This window comes from Crocodylus porosus, unplaced genomic scaffold (genome assembly GCF_001723895.1).
Source record: "Crocodylus porosus isolate Cpor-Errol unplaced genomic scaffold, CroPor_comp1, whole genome shotgun sequence".
In the NCBI taxonomy this organism is placed as follows: domain Eukaryota; kingdom Metazoa; phylum Chordata; order Crocodylia; family Crocodylidae; genus Crocodylus; species Crocodylus porosus.
In genome coordinates, this window is record NW_017728886.1 from 180,244,746 (window position 1) to 180,258,592 (window position 13,847).

At 40.9% G+C, this 13,847-nt stretch overlaps 1 protein-coding gene across 1 annotated transcript in view; it reads left to right on the forward strand.

Moving 5' to 3' along the window:
* APCDD1 (APC down-regulated 1) overlaps positions 1-10,725 on the forward strand; it is a 38,431-nt gene extending 27,706 nt beyond the window's left edge. Inside the window, exons 4-5 of the mRNA XM_019545926.1 lie at positions 5,822-6,143; positions 9,992-10,725. Of these exons, the coding sequence (XP_019401471.1) occupies positions 5,822-6,143; positions 9,992-10,443 (774 nt within the window). The 3' untranslated portion in view covers positions 10,444-10,725. The remainder of the gene's footprint in view (positions 1-5,821; positions 6,144-9,991) is intronic.
* The last annotated feature ends 3,122 nt before the right edge of the window (positions 10,726-13,847 follow it).

Genomic DNA, 13,847 nt, shown 5'->3' on the forward strand with positions numbered 1-13,847 from the left:
TGGGGTCGTTTGACCCCAGTACTCTTTCCTGCCATGGCAGGGGGTTGGACTTGATGATCTGCTCAGGTCCCTTCTGACCCTACTAACTATGAAACTAGGAAATATAAATTTCAGTCACTGCATATTGAAGTTAAAAGGGTTACATAAGGTTGGAGAGAAAGGCTTGAATCACAAAGGAGCAATATATTCAGTAGATCTCCAACTAAAAGGCAGATATACTAGACATTTTTCAGATCTTATGCTGGAGCAAATGAGTTTAACTTAACTGAAGTTAAGAGTGATGCATATTGGCTCAGAACATGGGCCAAGGAGGTCAGCAGTAATACTCAAAGATAGGATAGTGGTGAAGGAAAAAGTATGGTAAATAAAGAGGCTTGGATCCCTAGCTTGTTCCTCCCAGATCTTACTACTGTTCAAAGAAGCTTTACATATAATAGGGATGATTCTTTAACTGAGAATAAGAATCATCTCTATTATATCACAAGCAATTTAAAAGTCAAAATAAATAAAACCCCCTTCTGCTTCAGGGCCTAACCTAACTTCTGGCAGGGTTATGGAAAAAAGTCCTCTATGAGGAACTTACATATTATTGTCCACTAAAGCATTTTTTGCACCTTCCTCTAAAGGATCTCAGCTGACCACAGTCCTAGATGTCCGCAGGTTTGATCTAGTATGGCAGCATCTCTCTTCCAATGTCAATTAGATAGAAACCCAGCAGTATACTTATAATTATCACAGCTTGAAATAATGCATTTTGAGGATAGATTGCATTGCCTCAGCATCTAACAGGGATTTGGAGCAGGTTAGAGAGGAGTTATGTCACCTAGCATCTTTCCTAGAAAACTGGTTGAAACAAATATCACAACTACATTACTCCATTATTCCTGGTAGAAAGAGCCAAAAAATCAGTCTCCTAAAACAAACACATCAAACCTTTATTGTCCATTTAATCAGGAGTCAGGGAGATCATAAATACAGAAATCCCATTGGGAGCAGAAAATGACTAAGAACAATGGCAGACAAGGTTCTTTGGGAAATCCAATATCTTTTAGTTGGACCAATTTTAGTTGGTCTAATAAAAGATACCAGATTTACCCAAAGAACCTTGTCTACCTATGTCCTTAGACCAATACGGCTACAACTACCCCACAAAAAACAATGGTAAACTAATTATTTTTCCTCCAAAATTCAGACCCATTGTACAAAGGCAAAGGGATCACTGGTCCCAACCTAACAAGACTACTCAAACTCAGCACAATAAATTCCTGCTGTCAGGGATTTTTGTTTGTAGTGTTTACCTATGTAATATCATCTTTTCCTTTGTAAAACTCCAGTATTACAAGTACTTGTCACCTGCTTTCATAGATTTAGCTTTCATAGACATTAGGGCTGGAAGGGACCTTGGAAGATCATTGAGTCCAGCCCCCTGCCCAGAGGCAGGAAGTCAGCAGGGATCATAGGATCCCAGCAAGATAAGCATCCAATTGACTCTTGAAGGTGCTCAAAGTAGGTGCTTGAACCACCTCCGGCAGCAGTCTATTCCAAACCTTGGGGGCTTGGACAGTGAAGAAGTTCTTCCTTATGTCCAGCCTGAAACGGTCTTGCAGGATTTTGTGACCGTTTGACCTCGTCATCCCTTGGGGTGCTCTGGTAAACAGACATTCCCCCAGTTCTTATTTGAGTGAATAAATACATTCTTGAAATCAATGAGATTACTCATAACTATGCACAGGATTTGTGTTTTAAAGTAGAATGTACTATTCCTTAAACAGTTAAGAGAAGACACACTAACAAAAGCGTATGGTATGCACATGGATTTCTCACATGGAGTACCAACTTGTGACTGTTTTACCACAGTTGATCTTGTGCCATTCTTCCTGTGTGCAGAAATGTTGCAGTAGTAAAAAAGGAAATCTTAACATTTTGCATTAAATTTGAACATTCATTAACATGCCCAACATCTTACTTGACAGCCTTGTCTGCAGTCTCAGCAGTGGAACCCAGGAATGAATGAAAACAGCAACTGCTGGCTTCCTATTCATGGCAGGGGCATACTAGGAACAAGGCATGTGACAAGCTTCAGGGCACTCCCAAGAGGTATAGAGTGAGAGTCCCCAAGCTGTCAATCCAGCATCTTTCCCAAGCTCTAATTAATTTTAGACATAATTTTATTTTTTTTGAATAATTAATCCATGAAGAATTCTGAATCATAACCCTTCTAACAAAGTAGACATCTCCCCATGTAAAAGATGTATATTCACAGAAAAGAACTGGAGATTAAGTAGACATGCTTTGTAAATCCCAAGCAAGCCTGCAGAAGAAACCCAGGGCATTTTTATGATAGAGGAAGAAGGAAACAAATGTTTCATCGTATTTTAATTTAAGATTTTTTTCCAAAAGCAGGACTGTGTATAAATGTTTTATATATTAACATATCAGGGCTCGTGGACAGAGGGAACATCTTTTATTAGATCAGCCTTTATGTATATATTAACCTTTGTGTGTGTGTGTATATATATATATTAACATCCATATCTACAAAAACAACAAAATTTCTGTCTACTTTAGACACCTCCATAGATGCTATTCCCATAATATCTAAACACCACACATTTGTTTATTGAACTTATCCTTAGCCCACCTCTGTACCCTAAGAAAGAACTATCGTCCAGTTTCACAGAGGAGGGACTGAGGCACAAAGAAATTAATTCTTCCATGGGAGATCTCTAGTAAAAAAATTCAACTGCATTTCATGAGTTTGGAAGTCCTGGCATCCTAACTATTGGACCATCCAACCATTTCCAATCAAGAACCTGAAGTCTCAGAAAATGTTACAGTTTTCATGTCCTCATACTAACTGTACCTTTTACATTGTCATCTCTCTGTCTACACAGGGCCAGGTTCTGCTCTCTTACAAATTGCGTAGATCTAGTCTAATTCCATTTATTTCAATTAAATTACAGAATAGTACTTTCTCTGTATTTACAATACTGTAGCACGAACATTTACACTTGGACATATTTGTACCCTGTTCCAGAATTTGGCCCTTTAATGTAGTGTCACTATAATGGTTATTATGGTAACACAGCTGTAGAGCAGGAATGACCAATCAAATCACAATCAAAAGCCCAGCTAAATCATTCAACACAAAGAGCCAACGTAGGTAAGACACACCAGTTTGTATATCCAATAGATGTAGCTAGCATCATATTATACTACCTTTAGTATCCCAGGCTGAATGACCAAGTATTTATTTACAGGTGGGGACAACCTCTGCCATAAAGGCAAAGCAGGAGTCAAATTCCTGTCTGAAGCAAATAGGAAGGTACTGTAATCATGGCACCATCTCAGCAAAGAATAAATAGGGTCTCCATTAAACACATAATAAAACAAAATAAATTAAAAAGGAATCAATTTGTAGTTACTCGGTAAACATATTATTATTCTGTGAAAGATACTTAAAGTAGAATCTTCTCCATACTCCAGCAAAAATCAATGATAGACCTTCCACTGACTCCATCTTCAGTGCCTATCCATTATTGTAAGTGAAGGCAAATAAATTACTCACTTTAATATATTACAAATGCGTTGTATGTACCATAAAGTAATTTTGTGAAGCTATTGTATCATCAGACATGAAGGGTACAAGTGTAGAAAGTCGAACTCTAAATGCATTTCCTATTAATTGGTCACATAAGATGCACATCGTGAACAGAGAATTGAAGGACCCAATGTAAACCTTACTACTCTGTGTACTACCATGGCTTGAACATGAAAATGTTTATATCGGCAGTTTTCAAACTTTTTTAGACTTGAGGCACCCCACATAACTTTTGTGAATTGAGTGCAGCCAGTTTCAAAATCTAGTTTATATATTACAGTGTTTACCTCCTTGCAGAGAGGCTAGGTAGAGTGGTGGGGGATCAGCCAGGAAGAGACAAGACTGAGCCTGTGTTAATCTTCTTATCTGCTTGTCTCCTCACACCTCACTTATCTCCTCACACCTTGTAGCATCCTTCAAAGTAACAAGCAGCACCCCAGCATGCTGTGGCACCCTGGGTGAGAATCACTGGTTTCTATAATGTAAGGAAACAAAGGTGCAAGACCATCTCTTTGTTCTGTATCTTTCCCCCCAACTATAAGCCCTTTACAACCTAATGTAAACTTCAGAACACAGTATTCTCTACACCTCAGTAGCTACTGATATTGCTGTTATCAAGCTGTTGGACTAGATGACCTCTTGAGGTCCTTTCCAGCACTGATTTTTAGTGAGTCTACTACAAATTCAGAGATTTTATACATAAGCAAGTGTTGTACAGCGAACAGAACAGGCACTTGTAAATGCAGAACACTACTTTTGTCTCACAGAGCTACAGTTACTCTTTTTAATCTAATTGATTGACATAAATGACGTTGAACAAAAGAAGTTGGCAGTATAAGACTTTACCCATCAATAAACTATGGTTCAAAATTTGCTTAGAGCTGTAGCCTCTCATGAAGCAAAGAAACATAAAATATAATCTTAATGGAGAATACCTGAACTGCACCCTCCTGCCAAAAAGGCAAAATCTTTTGTGAAATCAAAACCAAGTAGTACTAGAAGCTACAGAAAGGTGTTTATAGCATTCAATTCTAACATTAGAAAACTGGGAACCTTGGATATAAAATTCCTCCAAGACAGGGGCCTTGAACTTGACATGAAAGGAAAGCCCATTCTGTACGTTATTTCAGTTACTGGCCAACCAAAAAAAAATAACAGTAAAATGCAATAGACACTATAAATAATAGTTTGGTACTATGTCAGCACTTCCCCATCAAAAACAAAACTGAGGCCACCACTCATTTTAGTTTCTGTGGAAGACCACAGACAGCATACTAAACCTTGCTGGACCTCAGGAATGAGTTTCTCATTCCATTTATGCTAGGTTCAAAGGCCAGAGCAAAGAAAGAAAAGGAGCTCCAAAAGTCTTGAATCTGGCTGGGGGCCAATTCTCCAGTACAAAAACTGAGATGGCTGGACAGTTGTCTTTGCAGGAACTTCTTCGTATAGAGCTGTGGAGATTCCAGAGAGTACTGCAAGTCATAGACAGCTGAAAGGCTGTCCTGTCTTAGACAGCACCCCAAAACTGTGTGAATTACACTTACACAACTCCTTTGTAAATGACATCTCTGCACCACCATTTAAGTCAGAGAATTGAGTTCATGTCATTGAGAAGAAAACTGACAACAACGCTTTAACTGGACACAGCTGGAAATGAACGGAGCGGCTTTGATATTTTACGTTAAAATTCAGCTTAGCTAAAGAAATGTAAACAGCAGCAGATTATAATTTTCCCGACAGCTCAACCAGTGAAAGGTTAGGAGGATAGGTGAACATACCCTGGCAGCCACAGTTAGTGATTCAAGAGGTGGCGAATGCAAAAGCTGAGCTGAACCTATGTGCTCTTTGGAATGAAGGAAAGAAAAGACTTTGAAGGCATCTACCTGGCTGAGACAGGCCACCAGCCAGGATGATATAGCCAAATGGTTTTTTCTTCTCTCCCAGTGAAAGAAATGATAAATACCCAAAATAAAATCTTCATTTAAGGTAGATCCAGGAGAGGATATGTCTGCATCATGTATATTAGGTACTTGATGTCAAATGTGCCATATTTCAAGTAACCACTTTGAAGTAGACAACCTGCAATAAAGCATAGCCTAAATATGCCCATGCGTTTAAATGCTTAAAGACTAAACTGATTTTATCTCAGTACAAAACAAGCAGTGTGGTCTTTAGTAAGGAGAATGACTAACAGCTAACAGTGTTTCCTCTGTCTTTCAGAATCATGATCATACATGTATTGCATGTAGAATCATCTATCGGTCAGATGAGCATCATCCTCCTATCTTACCCCCAAAAGCTGATTTGACAATCGGACTGCATGGACAATGGGTGAGCCAGCGCTGTGAGGTGCGCCCTGAGGTCCTCTTTCTCACCAGGCACTTCATCTTCCATGACAACAACAACACCTGGGAAGGTCACTACTATCACTACTCTGACCCTATCTGCAAACACCCCACCTTCACTATCTATGCCAAGGGCCGTTACAGCAGAGGAGTGCACTCTTCCAAAGTTATGGGTGGAACAGAGTTTGTGTTCAAAGGTACGTGCCCCTAACAGGCCATTTTACTCAGTAACTCATCAGAAAGCTATTTGTCCGTAAGTCTGTGAAAGCTGTTACTGCAATGGTGTGACAGTCATACAGCATTGTGGACTTCCCCAACAAATAGACATGCAAACTACAGAAGGATCATATCTCCCACCATTCAGTTACCTCTGAGACAGAATACAGAAACTTCTAAATAACATATGCAACAGTTTAGGTCACTAAGTGACCTAATAGTATCTATTTGTTAGCTTTATGTACAGCCCTTCCCTCAAAAAAAGTTCAGGCCAGGTTACAAAATATCTTAAAACCAGTATAAAGTATTAAAATAAAAGTGTAACAAAACGAAAATTCCCCCAAATTACCCTCAAATTCAAAGCAATCCACCCTCTCTCCACCCCCTCAAACTTGCCTGCCTCACTTAGGAGAGGATCCCCCTGCCCAACCCAGCCTTGCATCCCATCCACCATTCACTTACTCCATAAAATATTTTTTCCCACACCCCTTCCCATCTGCACCCACTCACACTCTCCTGCCTCACACCCAAGGGAGTCCCCTCTCCATTCCCTTACTGTCTCTCCCCAGTCCACATGTACCTCTCTCACAGGGAAGCTATCAATATTCTCCAGATCCATAAATCCTCCCTTTTCCCTCAAAGAAATGCATTATAAAATGCATTTAATAGATTTCATAGACATTAGGGCTGGAAGGGACCTCGGAAGATCACTGAGTCCAGCCCCCTGGCCCAGGAGCAGGAAGTCAGCTGGGGTCATAGGAGCCCAGCAAGATAAAGGTCCAAATGTGTCTTAAAGGAGTTCAAAGTAGGTGCTTGCACCACCTTTGGAGGCCGTCTGTTCCAGGCCTTGGGGGCTCAGATACTAAAGAAGTTCTTCCTTATTTCCAGCCTGAAATGGTCTTGGAGGAGTTTGTGACTGATTGACCTTGTCATCCCTTGGGGTGCTCTGGTGAACAGGCATTCCCCCAGATCCTGATGTACGCCCCTTATATATTTATAGGCAGCCACCAGGTCCCACCTGAGCCTGCGCTTTTCCAGGCTAAAGAGTCCCATGGCTCTCAGCCTGTCATCGTAAGATCTGTTTTCCTGACCTCTGATCATGCACGTGGCTCTCCTCTGGACTCTCTCAAGCTTTTCCACATCCTGTTTGAATTGTGGAGCCCAGAATTGGATGCAGTACTCCAGCTGCAGCCTCACCAAGGCTGAGTACAGCGGGAGGTTGGCATCCTTGGATTTGCTTGAGAAGCATCTACGGATGCAAGCCAGAGTTTTGCTCACTTTACCAGCCACAACATGACATTGGTGGCTTGCTCATATTCATCTTGTGCTCAGTCATGACCCCCAAGTCCCTTTCAGCCGTGGTGCAAGCAAGCATAGGACTGCTGAGCCTGTAAGCGTGCTGCGGGGGGGGGGGTTCCCCCCAAGGTGGAGTACCTTGCATTTTTTGGTGTTGAACAACGTCAGGTTTTCATCCGCCCATTTTCTGAGCCTGTCTAGGTCGGCCTGGATCACCAGCCTATCCTCAGGTGTGGCTACTTTACCCTGAAGTTTGGTGTCATTAAAAGAATTGTAACAAGGAAAGCAATACATTTCCCTGTACCTGTCTCTTTCCTTGCTAAAGGGAAGTGCCAAAGAGTGCCCTTGAATATCACCTACCCTTTGCACCTACCCCAAAGATAGCCTGAAGTCCTAATAAAACCCCCTACTCTTTCTAAGAATATTACAAAATTTTTATCAACAAGACATAAGCAGCTTTAACAGCTTATCTGGAAGATGATCTCCTCCACATGGTGTTCTCCAGGATCATGCCAAGGCTTTGTTTGAAACTCTTGACAACATTACCTAAGGCAACCTGCAACACAAGTGGCTTGGGCAGCCTCTATGTGTCATGCTGCATACTGGGGAGGAAGCAGAAAACACAGGAGCAAAAAACAGAGCAATAGAATGGGCAGGGAGGATAAGGCAGGGAACAGAGCAACAGATCAGGCAAGTGAAGGGGATTGGAGTGGCACCCAGGGAATAGAGGGGTACTTATCTCATGGCATGCCTGCCAAAAAGGGTGGCCCTCAAAGGAATCACTGAGCACTAGTTAGGACCTTGCCTGTTTAGCCTGAGATCTGGAAGGATTCAAAGCCCCAGGCAGTATACTCTGAAAGTACATTTGAGAAGTGTAAGAATCCCCCCTGTGACTCTCTTAGGAAAGAACCTGACCGCAATGGCTAATATATTAGACTGGAATTTTCAAATGAGCCAACGGGGTCCTTGCCTGTTAGCTTTTGTGCCTCTTTGCCACATGGTGCCACAGTCACTTACTTCTGAATATCCAGAATGAAATCTTGGCCTCATTAAGTTTAACAGGGCCATGTTTTCATCTAAGGTACTCATTTATAATACATGGTTTAACCTGCAGCTGAAGGTTTCAGAAATCAGCTCTAGTAATGTAGTTCTGCCAGTTTACTCAAATGATCTTTGAACAGTACCAAGGAAACCACATGTGAAACAAGCCAAAGACCAACATAGTTAGAAAATCTCAAAAAGAAATGTTTTTGCTTGTTTTGCTTTATTTGTTTGTTGGTAAAGTTTGTTAGTGTTGATTCACTGAAAACCCTGAGACGTGTGTGTGTGCGTGCACGTAGGGGCAGAGTATGCGTGTGTGTGTGCGTGCACGTATATGTGCATGCACATGTGTGTGTGCGTGCATGTGTACATATTGGTCCAAATCCAAAGTTAGGGTAAATTTCATTTAAGTTCCCCTAGGGCCATTTGTTCAGGCTTTTCTGGTGCAGCTGGGTTGATGACTTAAATACAATTTAAATGTAGTCAGGCTAGCTAGAATAGGAGAAACTTGTGAGACATTCTTACCTGACATTATTAATTGCAGTTATTGTTAGGACATGCAATAAAGTGTTCCTCTATTTTTCAGTCCTTAAAAAAGCAGATAAAACTATGGAAATCATGAAGATGGTGAGACGGTTGCACTGTTTAAGGTTTCGGGTTTCCATTTAGAATGTGATGTCATAAGCTTTTTGGGGTAGTTTATGTTAAAAGGAAGATAAACGTACTTTATAAATAGCTCTGTTCATGGACTAAGTTTTAAATAAAATATGAGTGACGTATTATTGTATTCTCTGCCATCTATCTTCCCATCTAAACCAACAAGGTTTTATCTGTAGAGAATTGTCTGGGATTTAGAAAACTGGCCTGTTTAATCTCTGACAGATGGGTAGACATCAATCTTTTCGATGGCAAACTACATGCAAGAAATGAACCAAAAGCAGTGGATTTCCTGGCTACACATGCAGTACAGAATTCGATACAGAGATGAAAGGAAACAAAACTCAACATTAGAGTTGCCAGAATTCACAATGGTAAAATTAAAAATCAGTCTTAAATCAGTTAAAGGAACACCCTCTTCTTACCCACTTCTGTTTTATTGCCATGCAGTAGCATAACTGACAGGGAGGTGGTAGGGCAGAAAAATAGCTATAGCCATAGCAGCAACTGATCATGTTGCACACAGCAGCTGGTTCTGCCCTACGCACTATGGTTGCCCCAGCCACAGAGCTGTCCTGCTATGCCTCTGTTGCCACATAACTTAGTGACTTCATGAGAGCTTACTTCTGATTAATACCGATAAAAAGGCCTGATCCAAAGCCTATTGAAGTCTGTAGGACATCCCACAGACCTCCCTCTGGTCACTGGATCAGATACTGAAATGACAGGAGAAGAAAGCATTGAGCTTCTGAAGTCAGTGCTGTGACATATTAGGACTTGTTTTTGCTTTTGTTTTGTCCCTCAGAGATAATTGCTTCTTTTTCTTCACTTACAGTTAATCACATGAAGGTCACACCCATGGATATAGCTACCGCCTCTTTACTGAATGTCTTTAATGGGAATGAGTGTGGAGCACAGGGATCATGGCAAGTCGGAGTCCAACAGGATGTTACTCACACAAATGGCTGTGTTGCCTTGGGGATCCGTCTACCTCACACAGAGTATGAAATCTTCAAAATGGAGCAGGATGCCAGGGGTCGATACTTACTATATAATGGCCAGAGACCTAGCGATGGATCTAGTCCAGACAGACCAGAAAAGAGAGCTACTTCTTATCAGATGCCATTAATTCAGTGTGCTTCATCAGTGCCAAGATCTGAAGAGTCACCAGAGGAGAATAAAGTAGGCCAGTACAGCAATGGGACAACTAAAAAGGATACCAGTGTATTCGTCCTTACACTGACGCTGTTTATTTATACTGTGTCACATTGGAACATTCTTAGCTAGAAGCAAAAAAATTATTTTTCATGACTACAAAGCCAAGATTCCTTATGACTGAGGGTTTTTCTTTTTAGAAAGAAGAGGACATTTATTTTCTTGATGCACTTGAATGCCTGAGAACTGTTGTTCTTTTCCTTGTTTTTTCCCCTCCTTGAATCATGAACAGCACTTGTTTGATGTTTCTGCTTTGAACTTCATCCAGTTTGATCCCTGACGTGACTGCACACAAGTAATTGCACTTTAGGACTGCAGACTTTGGTGAGGGCTTTCTTTTCTTTCTTTTTTTTTTCCTTCCCTTTTTTTTTTTTTTTTTTTTTTTTTTTTTCCCCTTTTTTTTTTTTTTTTTTTTTTTTTTTAACTGCTGGGGTGAACTCTACAATCCTACTTCAGTTGCCTGCAGTTTTGCTGTTGTAGGTCTTCCCCTTCTCCCAACACTCAGTGTCTCATCAGGAATCACTCTGTACAGTGTTAATGTTGTAATAATGGCTTCCTGCTTTAGGAGTCTGATGTAGATATGTATATAGGGGAGGGGGAAAAAAAACCTCACAAGGATTTATCTAAACATAATCTTACAGGTTATAAACAAGAAAAATATAAACTGTTCTCCATTCCAAAGTGCCAAATCAAAAATCTCCTTAATTAAAAACACTTAAGATAATTAACACTATATTTACATTGATTTTTAACTTGTAAAAACAACCAAAGTTTTAGTGGGTATTTTCTCACACAGCTACAATAGATTTATAATAGTTTCTGTGCCCTCCTCATATCTACAAAGTAGTTACAATCAACCCTCATTAAAAGCCAGACTGAGGAAATATTTGTTCATTGGATGCCCATGTCCTCTCAGCTTAGACAGCACAGAAGCAGCTGAAAATTGGAAGAGACATACTACATTACATGGGAGTGGGGTTGCACAAAGGCAGCAGCTCCTCTCCGCCCCATCCCCACCTCCTTATACATCAGGAGCTCACTGAGTCTGGGAAAACATGGCTGGAAAGAGGAGACAGGCACAATAGGGAGTACCCCTCTAGAGTGGTATTTCACTTGGAATATGGCATGAGACAGTGCTTGGTGTATTCTTAGGTACACCCTGCTTTACATCATCTAACCTCTAATGAAGGCTTTAAAGATCAGACACAGGTGAGCAAGTGGGGAAGCTCCTAGGTTAGCCATGCTACCATGTAGTATCAGCTCCTAGGAATAACACAGTACTATTGTACTCCAAACACTAGGAGGAACAAACTCCTTGACTGCAGAGCAGGGAAGGGACAAATCCACAACCACCCCTCAACTGAATTGCCTGGAACTTCTTTGTGAAAGGAGCAACACAGCATTTGTAATATCCCTTTTACCAATAAGATGCAATTCCTGGGAACAAGAACCAAATAAAAGAAGAAAGGACTCACCAGTCTTGGGCCGTATCGTGCCTCTCTGAGTGTCAAGGCAGAAGCACCTGATGAAATTGTAGATTTCTACTAAAAATAAGTTGTACAATATGATACATGGAAGTGTTCTGACTTTTTTAATTACTAGAAAAAAATATTAGATTAAGGGTAATGAGACTGTGTGTAGGTAAGACTCCGTACTACATGGTATACTAAACTTTCCATAGAGCACTGTTTTAAACTATCAGGAGCGATGCAAGCGCTATTCCAACAACAACACACTTACACTCAAATGAACTCCCTGTTTTCATATGTGTCATAAACCTTTGCCTCTTTTTAGCCCAAGGTTTCCAAGCTGGTCTTAGTCGTCAAGATGAACTTTCTGATGAAGTGCAAACAAAATTCATGTCCCTGGTTTGAGTTACGTATGGGTAAAAAAAAATACGGATTTTCCTCCCTATAAAGTTAGCTTGCCCCTTTTTCCTCAGATGGAATGAAAAATCATGGAAAAGCCATTAGTATAAGCTCAGAAATCTGAGGGACAGGATCATCAGCTTGCAGCCATCCAGTGCCAAACCCTCCCAGTGTGATGGCAAGAGTTGGTTTCCACTTCATCATCTCGCAGCAAAACCATGGGAATGGTTTCTGGCCTTGTCAGCATTCACTCAAACGGGTTTCCCTCCCCACATTCAAATGCACTTGGAGAGTATGCCAGGTCAGCTGTTGATAGGGAAATATTGGAAGCATAGTTTCAGATGAGGGCTCAGGACTGAGTCATGCTGCCAGTTTTCTTTTGTATGGCTGACTTGGAGCAACACTTATAAGTTCAGTTTAAGGTTAGTTAACCAGTCTAATGATCTTAAGAAAAGACAATGCATCTCTGCAATGTCACTATCAAATTTGTATAGAGGGCAGTGTTGTTATGTGATCCATAGTTTGATCAGGATTGCCAGAGTCACCTTTTGCAGAGCTCCGGCTGCACTGTTTGTGCATCAAGTGACTGCAGCAGGTGTGCCCAGTTCAGATCCAATTTAGAGCCTTCCATGTTTTTCACAGAAGGCCTAAACCAGGAGGCTTTATTGTTGGGTTGGAAAGTGGATGTTTATTCTGAATGGTAGTTTCAGTCCATGCTTTCCCCCCAGGCTGCTGCACCGTCATGCCCTATGAGGGCTTGTAGGATGTGTCCACAAAGGTTTCCAGGAGACCAAGCGGTGAGCTAGGAGGTTCTTTAATTCTCTATGGATGGGGAGGTCTGGGTTGTTGTTCATGCAGATGACCTCCCTATATGTGGCTTTGTTGTGGCAAATGCTGCCAATGGGAGCAGAACAGAGTACCACAGAAGGCAGGTGTCCTCAAAAGTCAGGACTGGAGATTCTTTGGGTAAATATGATATCTTTTATTAGACCATCTAAATAGTTGGAAAATTTTTTCTTTACAAGCTTTCAGGCACAAACACCCTTCTTCAGGTGTAAAGAGCCTGGTGGTTGTATGCTCTCCTTGGTGGTATAGACACTTAAGCCAATACACAAAATGCAGGTCTGTGAAAATGCAAATGTATGGCAGTGAAGGACTGAACCTGTTCACACTCTCACCAGTTTTACAAGTTGTAGATTAGCATAACTTTGCTGGAATTACTCCCAGTTTATTCCAGGAAGAGATTAGAATCAGTTCTCTTACCTTTTCATGACTTCAATTTAAAACACTAAACTCTAGGATTGCACTAGTTTTTTAATGTATGCCTAGATTTTTATAGTGTTATTACTTAGAATTCCTAAGACAAGATTCTTTCCTCAACCCTAACAAGAACAGTTATAAATTGCTGTGGTTTCAGAGAGCCAGCTCCAGCATGATGCATATATAACCTTTCAGTGTAATGAAGGATTGTGGCCTGTATCAAAATACTGTTCCAATGTGACGTTCAGTGGAAAATTTAAAGAAGCACTGATCTACAGTTAATTATCACATGCAAAATCTCTCGGTTCTTGAACGCTTACCAGTCTCACTTTAAACTAGTTGGGCATC